At 41.5% G+C, this 15,032-nt stretch overlaps 1 gene segment (V, D, J or C); it reads right to left on the minus strand.

Moving 5' to 3' along the window:
* Positions 1–1,638: 1,638 nt before the first annotated feature.
* LOC140599270 (immunoglobulin heavy variable 3-74-like) lies at positions 1,639–11,283 on the minus strand. The segment is given in 3 exon segments: positions 1,639–1,874; positions 10,808–11,134; positions 11,238–11,283. Coding segments are annotated over 3 exon segments (609 nt in total).
* Between the last annotated feature and the right edge of the window lie 3,749 nt (positions 11,284–15,032).

Raw genomic sequence — 15,032 nt, forward strand, 5'->3', positions numbered from 1 at the left:
TACACTAAGTGATAACCTATGTGTTTTCGCTTTCTTGAATCCCAGTTAGAACCTAACTGCAATCTCCCAGTCCACACTGGCATAGATGCTCCTGGGGGCAGACACAGGTGCACTGATTTGCAGGGAGCACAATGGCAGGAGAGTATTATGCTGAGTGAAGTAATAAATCAGAGAAGGATGAACAATATATGGTTTCACTCATATGGGGAATATAAAAAATAGGGATAGGAATTGTAGGGGAAATGAGAGAAAATGAGTGGGAATTATCAGAGAGGGTGATAGAACCTGAGACTCCTAAATCTGGGAAATGAACGAGGAGGAGTGGAAGGGGAGTTGGGCAGGGAGATGGGCTGACTAGGTGATGGGCACTGAGGGGGGGGCACTTGATGCGATGAACACTGGATGTTATACTTTGTGTTGGCAAAACAAATTCCAATAATAATATACAAAAAACCCTCTCTATTGTTGCCTCTCTAATATATGTAGTAGTGATGGAATTATTTACCTTTTTTCTATATCTAATTCAATTTGCCAACATATGCCTGTGCTTTTCGAATCACATGCAGTAACTGGACTACTGTCTTTGAGGAGGACACATCAAATGATGAAACCTGAGAATTATATTATATATTGGCAAATTGGACTTAAACTCACACGTCCTTTGAAGCAATAAGATGTGGAGGATGTTGCAGAACAAAGACTCCTTTCTGGGGCCTCTCAGAGAGCTGCTTCACTAAGGACATCATCCCCCGAAACCACAGAGAGGATCGTGCCCCCACAGACACTGCTGGAGCCTACATGATTTCACAGATGCCTTGGAATTCCGCAGAAATGAGTGTGTTTCCATGGGCGATTACCTTTGGATACGTGTACTATGACATAGATTTCTCTCCCCAAACTTGAGGAGTATCCTCCAACTCATTGAGAGCCTGAGTAGAATCAATGCAGAGGAAGGCCTAAGTTTTCATTTTTATTACTGTCTCAATGCCTGACCAGAAAATAGGAAAATCTAAAAACATAGAAATCCACTAACTTGGGGATATACATGGTCAAAGGTCATCAAGTGCAATTTAGAAGGCTGGAATTTAGAACCATGTTTATAAAGATACAATTGGGATTGAACAGACATGGAAGACACTGAATAATCACTTACTGTAGAGATAAAAGAAAAAACAAACAAACAAAAAACAAACAAAAAAAAACCTTTTCTGCCCAAAAGTAAAAATGCTATTACCTACATGCTGTCCCATATGCAGGAAAAAAAGGATAGATGAAAGAAAACACTGGGGATATAGAAGATAACATGGTGGATAACAATGACTGAGAAGAAGAAGGGATAAAACCTAATGAATCTAAAAGTAGACTTAGGGAATTCAGTGGCTTATGAAAAGAGCAATATTTTTATCATTGGAGTCTCAGTAAATGAAGAAAGAGAAAATGTTCCAGGTTATTCGATCAAAATATAGCCAGAAAACTCCCTGATCAGGAAGGACACAGACCTTAACATCCAAGAAGCACACGTACTCCCATGAAATTCAACAAATCTGATCATCTCCAAGGCATTTTAAAATCAAAGTCACAAAATACGCAGAGAATGATGGAATCCTGAAAGCAGCAAGGGAACTGCTGTCCTGAACCTCACAGCCACCAGGATAGCAGCATCTGGATGGTGATGCTCAGACTCAGGTCCCACAGGGTCAGCACGTCCCCCTCCTCTGCAAATATTGATAAATCATCCTCCTTACAGTAAAGTTCCACAATCTCCCATATGTGAAGGTTCTCCCCCCATGTGTCCGCTGGGTCTTGTTCACAGAGTCCTAGGATTGTCCACAGGTTCATCCTCTCTGCAGGAGGGAACAAGTGCCAAATCCACCCTTCACCCCATGGACAGAAGTTATCAGGAACTTATCACACCTCATGGATGGAAGTTATCACCTCATGGACAGAAGTTATCAGGGACTTATCACAACAAATGCAGCAAGAATTTCAGAGCATCGTTGTTTGGGTTCACGTGTCACTAATGTCTTAGCCTGTGCCCCCTCCTGGAACATCATAGGGACAGGGGCAATAAACAACAGACACCCATTCCCCCAGTTCTAGAGTCTGGGAAGTCTGAGGTCCAGATGCCGACAGATTTGGTGTCTGGAGAGAGCCTGCATCCTAAGGCGTCCCTTCCCAGTCACCTTGCATGGGGTCAGGACTGGTTGTATAAGGGCCCTGATACCATCATGGGGCTGAAACTCCTAACATAAGTTCTCCCCTAAGGCCCTACCTCTACTCCCATCACATGGGTGTTAGTTCTAGATTGGGAAGGTTGGTCACTCACTGTGAGCTGATATCAGCACCTAAGGTATCAATGAGATATTTCCTGCAGAGCAAAGTCTCCCCCAATCCAGTTTCACTTCCTGAGGTTCTTCCTGGATCCAGTAGAATCTTCTGGTCTCTGATTGGACACAGTATACAGGGGTCTTTAAGAATCAGCTGATGACCAAAGGGAGAGGACTAATTCAACTTGAAAGTCTGAGTGATTTCCTAGTCTACCTCTATTACCATATAATATGTTTCCTGCTTCTCTGTGATTCTTCCTAATTTTCAGGATGTATATTTCGTACTTTGATTGTTGATTCCTCTAGAAGTTGGGGAACATGGAGATATTTGTATATTATTCATTTTTAGGGAGAATCACAAATAAGTGTAAGCAGCTCTTTGCGCATGTAAACTAGCTGTTTTCCTACATAAACTAAATTTCTGAATCAGACACTGTATAGTTAAATAGAAATTCCTGGTCCAGAGATGCTCCCTGCAGGAAAATACTCTATGAAGAAGAATCCCAGACCCTGACAAAAAACCTGCTCAGAACCTCCACCTGCATCTGCTCCTGGGCCTTCAAGACAGAAGTAGTGAGGAGTGTGCACTCCCTGGCGGTCCTGATCCCCTTCTACAGGGAGGTTTGTGTCTGGGCTCACAGTGAGGTCCCCTCACTGTGTCCCTTACACAGTAATACACGGCCATGTCTTCGTCTCTCAGGCTGTTCATCTGCAGAAACAGTGTGTTCTTGGCATTGTCTCTGGAGATGGTGAAGAGACCCTTCGCGGCGTCTGCATAGCTTGTGCTATTTCCACTAGCATAAATCCATGCAACCCTTGCACCCCATTCCCAGGAGCCTGGCGGACGCAGCTCATACTGTAGCTACTGAAGATGAATCCAGAGGCCACACAGAGGAGTCTCAGGGACCTCCCAAGCTTCACCAGGTCTCCCCCAGACTCCACCAGCTGTACCTCACCCTGGACACCTGCAGACACAACACATCTTGCTCAGGAAACTGTCCCACATCCCCTGTTTCTCACTCACAAACTCAAGGTCTCTTGTCTTCCATGAATTACCTTTTAAAATAGCGAGAATAGGGATCCCTGGGTGGCACAGTGGTTTGGCGCTTGCCTTTGGCCCAGGGCGCGATCCTGGAGACCCGGGATCGAATCCCACATCAGGACCCCGGTGCATGGAGCCTGCTTCTCCCTCTGCCTATGTCTCTGCCTCTCTCTCTCTCTCTGTGACTATCATAAATAAATAAAGAAGAGCTCCTTTTAAAAAAAATAAATAAATAAAATAAAAAAAAATAAAAAAAAAATAAAATAGTGAGAATGAAAACCCAGATGAGCACAGACTCCATGGTGAGTTTTCTGTGTTCTGTCCTGATCCCTGTATGGGGTCACCTGAGCATCTTGGGACTGGTTTAATCTGTGGAGGGAGGGCCTTATTTGCATGTGCTATGACTAAATAGTTACCTCCAGACTTAGATATGATTCTTTACAAGTTATAAATAAGGATTGCATTATATCTGCATTCAACCCTGTTTTATGTCTTGTGAGAATATGAAGTGTTCTACTTTGTGAACAGAATTTCCCTTGCATCTCTCTCTTTAAAAATCTCTCATTATTGTTGAGAATTTTTAGTATGTATTATTTTAACTACATCCCGATATTTGATCCCATGTAGTTTATATTTAATGACAATGTCAATGCAATTATTTTGTTAATTTTCTTTTAAGTGATTTGTGTTATTGCATTAAAATATAACTTTATTTGTTATTTTTATTTTATCCCCTGAACATTCTTGAAATAGTTAATTAATTCTAAACATTTGTTTGTGGAGGTTCAAACATTTGCCCTTGTAGCAGATCTTGTCATATGGATAATATTTTTTTTCTTTACCTACTCATTTATAAATCTTTTAATTTTTCATTACCTTTATTTCCTGGGTAGGTCTTCCCATTCTTGTGGTGAAAATATTTTTCTTCTATTTTCCTGAGTTCTTTGTCTGGACAGACAACTCTGTAGACATTAGACAGATCTTAGGAGTAAAGTATTACATTTTGCCTGTGCATGAGCTACCTAGAACATGACACCGAGACAAAGACCCAAGTAGATGGCCCAAGTACCTCTAAGACAACAAGACCTTATATTTGTGGAAAGTGAAAGCCATGAAGTTTTTTGGATCCGTGAATTATTGATAAATGGACAAGACTTGTTTGTACAGCATTCTGAGCCCTATGTTCCCTGTTCTGGTGCTGAGGATGGTTGTTCCCTCCTGGTACAGAGAAGGAAACATTCAGAAGATTTATTTCCTGCCAACAAGGCGATATATGTGGGATATATGTGGCTCACCATCTCTGACCTCTGGGGGTTTTAAAGTGGCATTTGTTCACAATAACCCAGGGGACCAGCAGACATATAGGGTGTCACAGTTGATTGTCTTTCTTGATACCATGTTGAATAATCATGGTGGGAATGAGTATCCTTGTGTGGCTCCTGACTTGACAGGAAGGCTTCAGTTTTTCACTGTTGAATACGGTATTGTTGTGTGTGTTTTCGAAATTGCCACTATTCTGTCGACTCAATTTCTTCTGCCTCGATTTTTAAGATGTTTTGAGGATAAAGTGTGATGGCTTTGCCAAATTGTTTTAGGCATTATAGGAAAGGATCATGTACATCTAATCCTTCACTCTGCTAATTCAGGGGATCCCATTTATAATCTGGGCTTATTGAAGGATCCTTGCACCCTAGGGCTGATTTCCTATGGCTCCTCCTGTGTGATCCTCTCCATGTGCTGTTGCATTCAGGATGCCAGGATTTTGCATTTATGTGCATCTGAGATATTACCTTTAGTCCCTTCCTATAGGATCCTTGCCTTCCTTTGTTGTCAGAGTCAACCTGGCCCCCTTAAGTGAATCTGGGCATGTTCCATTCTCATTATTTTGGAATAGGTACAGATGTTTTGGCCTTAATTATTCTGAAAATGTTTGGTAGGATTCATAAATAAATCCATCTGATATTGGATTTTTTTCTTTTTGGTTTTTCCTTTTTATTTATTTTATTTTATTTTTTTTTTTTGGTCTTTTTTGAGACAATAGCTTTTAGATTACACATTCATTTTATCTTATTAGATTTGTTTTACTTATATTTTATTACTTTAAGAAAACTTTAGTGGATTGGCAATTCTAGAAATTTTAAATTTGCCTTAGTTATTCAATATGTGCTGTAGTATCTTTGTATTTTTTCATGGGGTTTTTAAAGATTTTATTTATTTATTCATGAGAATCACACACACACACACACAGAGAGAGAGAGAGAGAGAGAGAGAGAGAGGCAGAGACATAGGCAGAGGGAAAAGCAGGCTCTATGCAGGGAGCCTGATGCGGAACTCGATCCCCAGACTCGAAGATCACAGCCTGGGCCAAAGGTGGCACTAAATCCCTAAACCACCCCTGCTGCCCAATTTTTCATAGACTTTTGGTTTTCTTTACTGTCAGCAGTTTCTTCACTTTGAAATCTAAATGTATTATTTCAGGCTCACATATTTTCCTAGACTACCTATGAGTTTTAAATTTCATTTGTCCTTTCAATATACTTATTTAAATCTCCTTATTTGTATTTATTTAGTCACTATTTCTGTTTTCCATTCTAATAATTTTAGTGTTACTTAAATTAATGAAAATACTAGTTGTTGTTTTTTTAAATAGAAAATACCCATAATCATATGGAAACACAAATCCAATAAGAGTGACCATATAATTATGAAAAGGAAGGCCAATCTTCTGGAATCAGATTTGATCTTTATAAATATTTGGAGAGGCATATCAAGACATCACTGTGTGACCATATATAGTCAGACATGTACACAGTGCAGCACATTATGGAGCCTGGAAGTAAACGTGGTGAACCATGGGATTCTCATCATTTCTTTACCTCAAGCACGTTTTCACATTTCAAAAAAGAAGGAGATATTCCAAGATCATTCATGACAAATCTACCATCCAGACTCTGAAGCCTGACACCTCCCAATTCTTCTCAGATGATGCCTCAATGGACATTCTCTCTTTCTGTCCATATAGAGATTGAAAATATCCCCCCAAAAAAGTAATACATTTTTTCTTGATGCAAAGTGTTTACCCTGTATCATTCCTTCAGTGTTGCTGTTGCTTCAAACCGTCCTAGAGAGATTGGTGTGCACACAGAGCATTATCTTTGTCCCAACCCCCTGACTCATTGGTGTGAAGAAGTCAGGAGAAACCCTGTCCCTGTCACTTCCTCAGCTCTCCCCCACAGCTCTCCTCTCACCAGGTTTTCTGAAACTTCCAGAATGTGGGTTCTCTCAATGTGCCCTACACAATAATACACTCCCTACTCCTCATCTGACAGGTCACCCATACCCCAATTACCTCCCATGTGATAAACATCAGCTTGTACTCTGTAATGAAGGGGCTATTACTTGGTCTATGTATCGACTTTATTCCCCTTTGCCCATATGCTTTTACTTTCTTAGATTCAATATATGACTGATATCATACAACGATTGTCTTTCTTTGACGGACTCACTAATTATACTTGCTTCCTCCATCCACATAGCTCCAAATGGATTAGATTTCATTCCATGTATGAATAGTTTTGATAGTTTGGCTAATGTACATAATGCTGCTGTAAAAATCCAGGTGCGTGTTTCCCTTTGAATTTATATTTTTGTATTCTTTTTTCTTTTATTTTTTGAGGATTTTATTTATTTATACATGAGAAAGACACACACACACACAGAGGAAGAGACAAAGGCAGAGGGAGAAGCAGACTAAATGCAGGAAGCCCGATGTGGGAATCGATCCCTGGACTCTGGGATTATGCCATGAGCCAAAGGCAGACGCTCAACCACTGAGCCACCCAGATGTCCCAGAATACTTTTTGTTTTAATTACTTTATTTATTTATTCATGATAGACGCAAAGAGACAGTGACAGTGAGAAGCAGGCTCCTCCCAGGAGCCTGATATGAGAGTCAATCCCCAGATTGGTAACATGACCTGAGCTGAAGGCATACGCTCAACTGCTGAGCCACCCAGGCATCCTAGTACATTTGTATTCTTAGAGAAAATGCCCAGTAGTGCATTTGCTGGATCATAGGGTTGGTCTACTATTACTTATTTGATGTCACACCATATGGTTTCCCAGAATGGCTGCACCCTTGCCCACCCATATCTCCTAACCAGAGAATTCAGCAGGGCCTCAATTCTAGTGAAGGTGATTCAGGGCTCATTTAGCAAGCAGAGCAGAGCTCAGCCCACTAAAACTCACCACATCTTGGCCAGGGACCACACACTGCCCACCGCAGGCAAGGAGAGCCTGTGTAGACACCTGGCTTGAAGGAAATAGCAGCCAAAAGAGGAGAGCACAGTGCATGCAGCACACACCACAGAGACTCTCTGAACCCAGACCCAGCATCCTATGTGAACTCTTTATCATAGAGCTGTTATTCTGGAGCAGGAACTATAACTGGCTTTTGTACAAAGGAAGACAGAGACTTAGAGAAAATACCAAGATTAAGGAACTCAATTCCAATTTGCTGCTCTGATCCACCTTAACTTTGGGTTTCTCAGGTTAGTCCTTTTGACCCTGCCAAATGAGACAGGACTACTATTATGTCTCCAGATCTAGCAGTTTCTGTCCCCGAGGGGATCCTCTGCATCAGGGAGACTGCCAGCTTCCCACTCCATCCAAAGTGCATCTACCTCAATGGCATCAAGACAGAGTTGTGATAATAATATTCCCACAATTCTTGTCCTTGTGGAGGATGCCTGATATCCTGCACAAAGCCCATGTCACATGTTGAGAGGTGTTTTCCTCTCTATGTCACTCATTAGTGAGGTTATGTGCATGGACCACATACGTCACCATTACTTCCTGAAAAATAATATAATAATTGTACAACATATACTCAAACACAAATGAATCCACAGGACTAGATAAGAGTTAGGAAGGAAATAAATTTAGGTGATTTTGACATAAAATTCCAGAATTCCCATTTGATCTTCAGCATATAAAGCAGAGGGAATTCTCCACACGGTCTTTGCTATAACCGCATTGGGAGGGAGGACTTAAGATGCTGGATCAGGGTCTGTGAGCTTGTCTCCTTCCTGGAACATGACGGTTATCGAATCATTCTGATCACCCAGGATATCACTCAGAGGCCTGAGAGAACAAAAACTGCAGAGAAACTGCAAAAACTCATAGAAAATTGACCACAAAAAAAAAAGAAAAGAAAATTGACCACATTTTGGATGTAGGAGGTGTGGATGTTGTCATCGGGAGATATAGCTGTGGTGATGGTGACAGGAGCGAGGCTGATCTAGAATATTCTCTATAGTATTATGAGCAGCAGAGAGGATAATCTGAACTTTAGATGTCTGCTTCCATGGGGATGTGCTGGCTTAAAGGTACTCTGGTGGTAAAGAGGGAAGAATCCTAGGATACTAATGGTTCTCCAGATCCCCAGGGTTGTAGGAAGAATGTGTGGCATCAACGTGATGCACAACTACTAAGCACAGGGGCATGGACAATGGCTGATGACAGTTAGTCTAAGTGTAGGTCTCCTACTCTGTTTTTTCCTAACCTGGGAGTTCTACTGAGACCAGGTTGTAAAGAACAAATAAGAGGTGAGTGCCTGTTTTACTGTGTCTGCGTGATGTCACGACATCAGACTCGGTGGATTAAACAACAAACACTCATTCTCAAAACTCTGGAGTCTGGTAGGTCTGAGGTTCAGGTGCAGGCAGATGTGGTGTCTGAAGAGCGCCCACATCCTAGCCCGTCCTTTCCTGTCACCTCATATGGGGCAGAGAGCAGGGAGCTTTCCCAGTCCTGGTGTATAAGGGCCCTGATTCCATGATGAGGCTGCATTTCCTGACCTAAGTGCTCCCCTAAGGGCCAACTCCTTCTCCCATCACAAGGGCACTAGGTTTCAATATGGGGATGGTAGAGAACACATACAATGAGCTGATATCCACACCTGAAGGATCCATGAGTTATTCCCTGCTGGTGGAAGGTCCTCTTCACTTTTGTTCTCTCATTTTTTCATAATAGTTTAGTAGAATCTGTCATCTCACTGCATCTTTGAGTGTCACCTTCTAACTCCTGTGATCACCAGTACTCCATCTTCTCCTTCTGCCTCACTCATGGGACATCCAGCAGGAGATTTTGAATTTCCTCCATTGAAGCAGGTGGGATACTGACTCCACACAAGCCCCTCCTGGAGCAGGGGCTCATCTCCACCACTGAACCACAAAACACACCTTGAGCCAGTGTCCTTCCCAAATCCAAGCACTTATGACTTGCTGAGAGGTCTGCCCTGCTCTCAACAGACTGGGTGATGGTGAAAAAGGTTTGCACTCTCTTATCTGTGTGTGTGCGGGTGGGGGGCTCTTCAGACTACACATCCTCACAACGTACTTCTTGGTGTCCCTTTCTTTCCCAGGTTGATGTTAATATTGATTCTGTCAGTGTGGTTGAAGACTGAAGTCAAACCTGCAATCCTTCTTATCTCCTTTTGATTTTTGAGCCCTATGTAGTGTCATGACCAGCATGTACATTATGTTGTTTCTAAAATCCTTGCACATTGGAACCGACAAATACCCACCCTTTACATCAATGTGGATAGAACAGGAAGGTATTATGCTGAGTGAAATAAGTCAATCAGAGGAGGATAAACATTATACAGTCTCATTCATTTAGGGAATATAAAAAATAGAGAAAGGGAATAAAGTAGAAAGGGGAGAAAGGAGTGGTAAATGTCAGGTTAGGAGATAGAACATGAGACTCCTACCTCTGGGAAACGAACACGGGGTAATGTAAGGGAGGTGGGTGGGGGGTGGGGGTCACTGGGTGACGGGCACTGAGGTGGGCACTTGACAGGATGAGCACTGGGCCTTATGCTATATGTTGGCTAATAAAACTCCAAAAACAAATATACAAAATAAAAGAAAATAAAATCTTTGCACGCTGAGCTGAGGGGTTATTTCATGTACCATGTATACAGCTGCGACTCCCCTTACAAAGGAGAAGTTACACTACATGGAGATACGGATAATTAACTGGTATTTCGGGACAGTAGGAAGAACACTTAAGCAGTTCTGTCCTTACACATATGAGAATAGTTGTTGACTAAAACCAAAAAAGTTTCCAAATCAGAAATTGCTTAAGGATTAAGCAAAGAGTGAGACACTGTCATTTTTGGACGTCGGCATATTTCTTTCTATGTCAAAAAAATTTGTAAGTTAGAGACTGAATACGTAAGGACAGAATCCTATGCCCAGTAGAGACTCCAGGGGGGAAAATACTCCTTGGAGAGGAAGCCCAAACCCTGATGGGAAACCTGCCCACAATCTCCATCTGCACCTGTTCCGGGGCCTTCAAGACAGAAGTGTTGAGTAGTGTGCACCCCCTGGTGGTCCTGATCCCCTTCTACAGGGGGGTTTGTGTCTGGGCTCACACTGAGGTCGCCGCACTGTGTCCCTTCCACAGTAATACACGGCCGTGTCCTCAGCTCTCAGGCTGTTCATCTGCAGATATAGCGTGTTCTTGGCGTTGTCCCTGGAGATGGTGAATCGGCCCTTCACAGCATCTGCATAGCCTGTGTTCCTTCCATCATTGCTAATCCGTGTGAGCCACTGCAGCCCCTTCCCTGGGACCTGGCGGACCCAGTCCATGTCGTTGCTACTGAAGGCGAATCCAGAGGCCACACAGGAGAGTCTCAGGGACCCCCCCGGCTTCACCAGGTCTCCCCCAGACTCCACCAGCTGCACCTCACTCTGGACACCTGCAGACACAAGACATCCTGGGCAGGAAATGGTCCCACATCCCCTGTTTCTCTCACTCATGTCCACTCACAGACTCAGGGTCTCTGGTTCTCCATGAATTACCTTTTAAAAAAGCGACAAGGAAAACCCAGCCAAACACAGACTCCATGGTGAGGTGTCTGTCTTCTGTCTTGATCACTGAATGGGGTCGCCTTGGGATCCTGGGGCTGGGGCTCCTTTCCCAGCTGCAGTGTCAGGCCTGGGCTGGTATAATCAGTGGAAAGGACGCCCTATTTGCATGTCCTCTGACTATATAACCAGCTCCAGGCTTACATTCGAGTCTTTAAAAGTCAACACAAGTGTTGCACCACAATTCTCTAGCAATTTGTGTAGATGGCACTATGACAATATGAAGTTCCAATGTGTAAGCAGATTTATCTTTCCATTTCATGGTGCAGTTTCAAAAGGCTGTCATCAATGTAGGTCATTTTCCATAGAATATTTTATCTTTTTAGTAAATTTTAATCCTAAATATTTATTTTTGGTGCTAGTGCATAGCGGATTATTTTGTTAATTTTGTATAGGTAATTTGTTATTAGTTTGTAGAAACATATCTTTTTTATTGCTTTTTTATATCCTGATTTTTTCCTCAGCTCATTCATTATTTCTTCCACTTTTTAAAAATATTTTATTTATTTACTCATGAGAGACACAGAAAAAGAGAGGCAGAGATATAGGCAGAGGAGTAGCAGGCTCCATGCAGGGAGCCCGACCTGGGACTCAATCCCAGATCTCCAGGATCACACCATAGGCCTAAGGCAGGCACCATCCCCCTGAGCCACCCAGCGATCTCCTCTTCACATTTTGATGTGAGGTTTTTACTCATTGACTCTATTAAGACATTGTCATAGGCAAACAAATTACTTTCTTTCCAGTTAACTTTTCATTTCTTTTATGTAGTTTTCTTGCCAGGTTTTCTTTTAGATCCTCCAGTCTGGGGCAGAAATATTTTCCTCTAGTTTTTCGGATTCATTGTCTGGACTAATCATGCAGTTGATATAAGGCTGACCTGGAGGAGACGATAGATTTCATTTTGCATGTGGAGGACCTACCTAATATAAGGTGAGAGTCAGCAACTCATACCAGGAAAGGGTGTGTCTTCATGTCTTCTGCTCATTTCTGATTGTAGATTTCACTTTGTGGTTTATTTTGATAATTTGTTTGTCGAATTTGGAAACCCTTAATCTAAAGATAGACTTGTAAATATGTTCTCCCATTCGTTTTTTGGAAGATTTTATTTATTTATTCATGAAGGACAGAGATGCAGAGACATAGGCGGAGGGAGAAGTGGATTCCCCACAGGGAGCCTGATGCTGGTCTCAATCCCAGGGCCCTGGGCTCATTCCCTGAGCCAAAGACAGACACTCAAGATCCACAGGCGTCCCTAACTTCTCCCATTCGTTAGGTTGCCTTTTAATTATGTTGAGTATTTCCATAGCTGTACGACAGAGCTATGGTGTAGTCCCTTGGTGTAGTCCACAGAGTTCAATTTTGCTTTTGTTTTCCTTTTCTTGGAGATTTGAGTCCCAAGAACCTGTTGTGGGCAAAGTCACAAAATCTCCTTGATTTTGATGGTTTCTTGCCTCACATTTAGTTCTTTCATCTACTCTGAGTTTATGTTTATGTGGAGAGTAAGAATGTGGTCAGGTTCATTCTTCTACTTGAGCTGTCCAATATTACCAACACCATTTTTTGAGATTGTCCTTTTTCCAGTCAATAAAGTTTTGTACTTTGACAAGGATAAGTTGACCACAGAGCTGTGTGTCCATTTTTGGGTTCTCTGTTCTATTCTATTGATCATGTGCGTGTTTTACTACCACTATTATAGTATCTTGATGACCACAACTTTGAAATCTGCAATTGTGATGCCTTCTGCTGTTTTTTCACATTCTTTTGCCGAGTCAGAATCCTTTGTTTGCTTACAAATTTTAGGATTCTTTGCTCCATTTCCTAGAAAAATGTTGGTGGTGTTTTGATAGGGTTTGTGTTGAATGTGTAGATTGCTATTGGTAACATAGACATTATTTATTCTTTGAATCCATGAGAATAGAATGTTTTTTGTATATTTGTGTCTTTTTAATGTCTTTCATACGTATTTTAGAAATTTTAGACTACACATCCTTTTTGTCTTTGGTTAGGATTATTCCTCATTATCTGATATTTTGATGCAATTATAAATGTGATTCATTGTCCCTGTTTTCTCTTTCTTCTGTTTCATTTGTAGGATAAAGGAATGCAACTGACTTCCTTGTATTGATTTTGTATGCTCAGGTTTTGCTGAATTCCTGTATCAGGTCTGGCAATTTTTCGATAGTCTTTGGGGTTTGTCCATAAAATATCTTGTCATTTATGAAGAGTGAAAGTTTGATTTTTCATTGCTGATTTGGATGACTTTAACTTCCTTTCTAATTGTTCAGGTTTGGACTGCTGGCACTATGTTGAATAACAGTGGTGACAGTGCACATTCCTGTCATATTCCTGATCTTGAGAGAAACTCTCAGTTTTTCCATGTTGAAGATCACATTCTTTTTGTATCTTCTGTAGATGGCTTTTTTGAATTTGGGTGTATCCCCCTATTCCAACACAGGAACAGGTATTTTTTAAATAAATTTTATTTATTTATTCATGAGAGGGGTGCAGGGTGAGAGCAGGTCCTATGCAGAGATCCAGATGCAGACTCGATCACAGGTCTCCAGGACCATGCCTTGGGCCAGGTAGCACCACACCACTGAGCCACTCGGGCTGCTCGGGGAAAAGGTTTTTATGAAGAAAGCATAATGTCTGTTGTCAAATTAGTTTTGGGTACCAGTTGAGAGGATAAAATGGCTCTTATCCTTTCTTTTATTATGGGATTATCATAATGATCAGTTGTCACATAGTGAACCACCATTGCAGCCCAGAAATTAAACTCATTTGTTCAGTGTCATGAATAATCCTATTAATATACTGTTGGAATCTGATAGTTAGTATCGTGGTGAGAAATTGCATCCAGATACATCAATAGTATTTTTCTGTAATTCTCCTTCTTTTTTTAAAAGATTTTATTTATTTATTCATGAGAATACATGGAGAGGAGAGAGAGGCAGAGACACAGGCAGAGGGAGAAGCAGGCTCTATGCAGGGAGCCCGACGTGGGACTCAATGCCGGGTCCCCAGGATCACGCCCTGAGCTGCAGGCAGCGATAAACCGCTGAGCCACTGGGGCTGCCCTGTAATTCTCCTTCTTACTGGGATGTTTGGTTTTGGGGTCAAGGTAATGCTGACATCAGAGAACAAGTCTGGAAGTTTTCTTTAATTACTAGTATTTGGAATAGTTTTAGAATAGATTTTTATTGCTCTTGTGGAATTTCCCTGGGGAACCATCTGTCCATGTAATCATGCTTTTGGGGACTATTAATTATTATTGATTTTTGTATCTAGGTAATTGTTTTGTGCAGCTTGTCCCTTCGTTGCTGTTTCTGTTTTGGTTGTCTTTATGTTCCTAGGATTGCATCCGTTTCTCCAGATCACCCAGAATGTTGGCTTATAAGTGCTCATAATTTCTTCTAACACTTGCTTGTAATTCTTGGATGTTCGCTGTAATCTCTTCTCATTCATTCATGATTTTATTAGTTTGGGTACTTTCACTTTTAAATTGTCAAATATGTCTAGTGTTTACTTTTACTTACTAGCATTTTCATAATATTATCTCTGAGGTCTGTTTATCTTCTCTTTGTAATTCCTATATACTTGAGTTCTACTCTAATCTTCATTACTTCTCCTGTTAGCTTTAGGCTTTCTTTGGCCTCTTCCTCCAGCTCCTTTAGGTGCTAGTTTATCTTGCTTGTCTTAGATTTTTCCTGGTTTTGAGGAAGACCT

Source organism: Vulpes vulpes, chromosome 6, assembly GCF_048418805.1.
Source record: "Vulpes vulpes isolate BD-2025 chromosome 6, VulVul3, whole genome shotgun sequence".
Taxonomy (NCBI): domain Eukaryota; kingdom Metazoa; phylum Chordata; class Mammalia; order Carnivora; family Canidae; genus Vulpes; species Vulpes vulpes.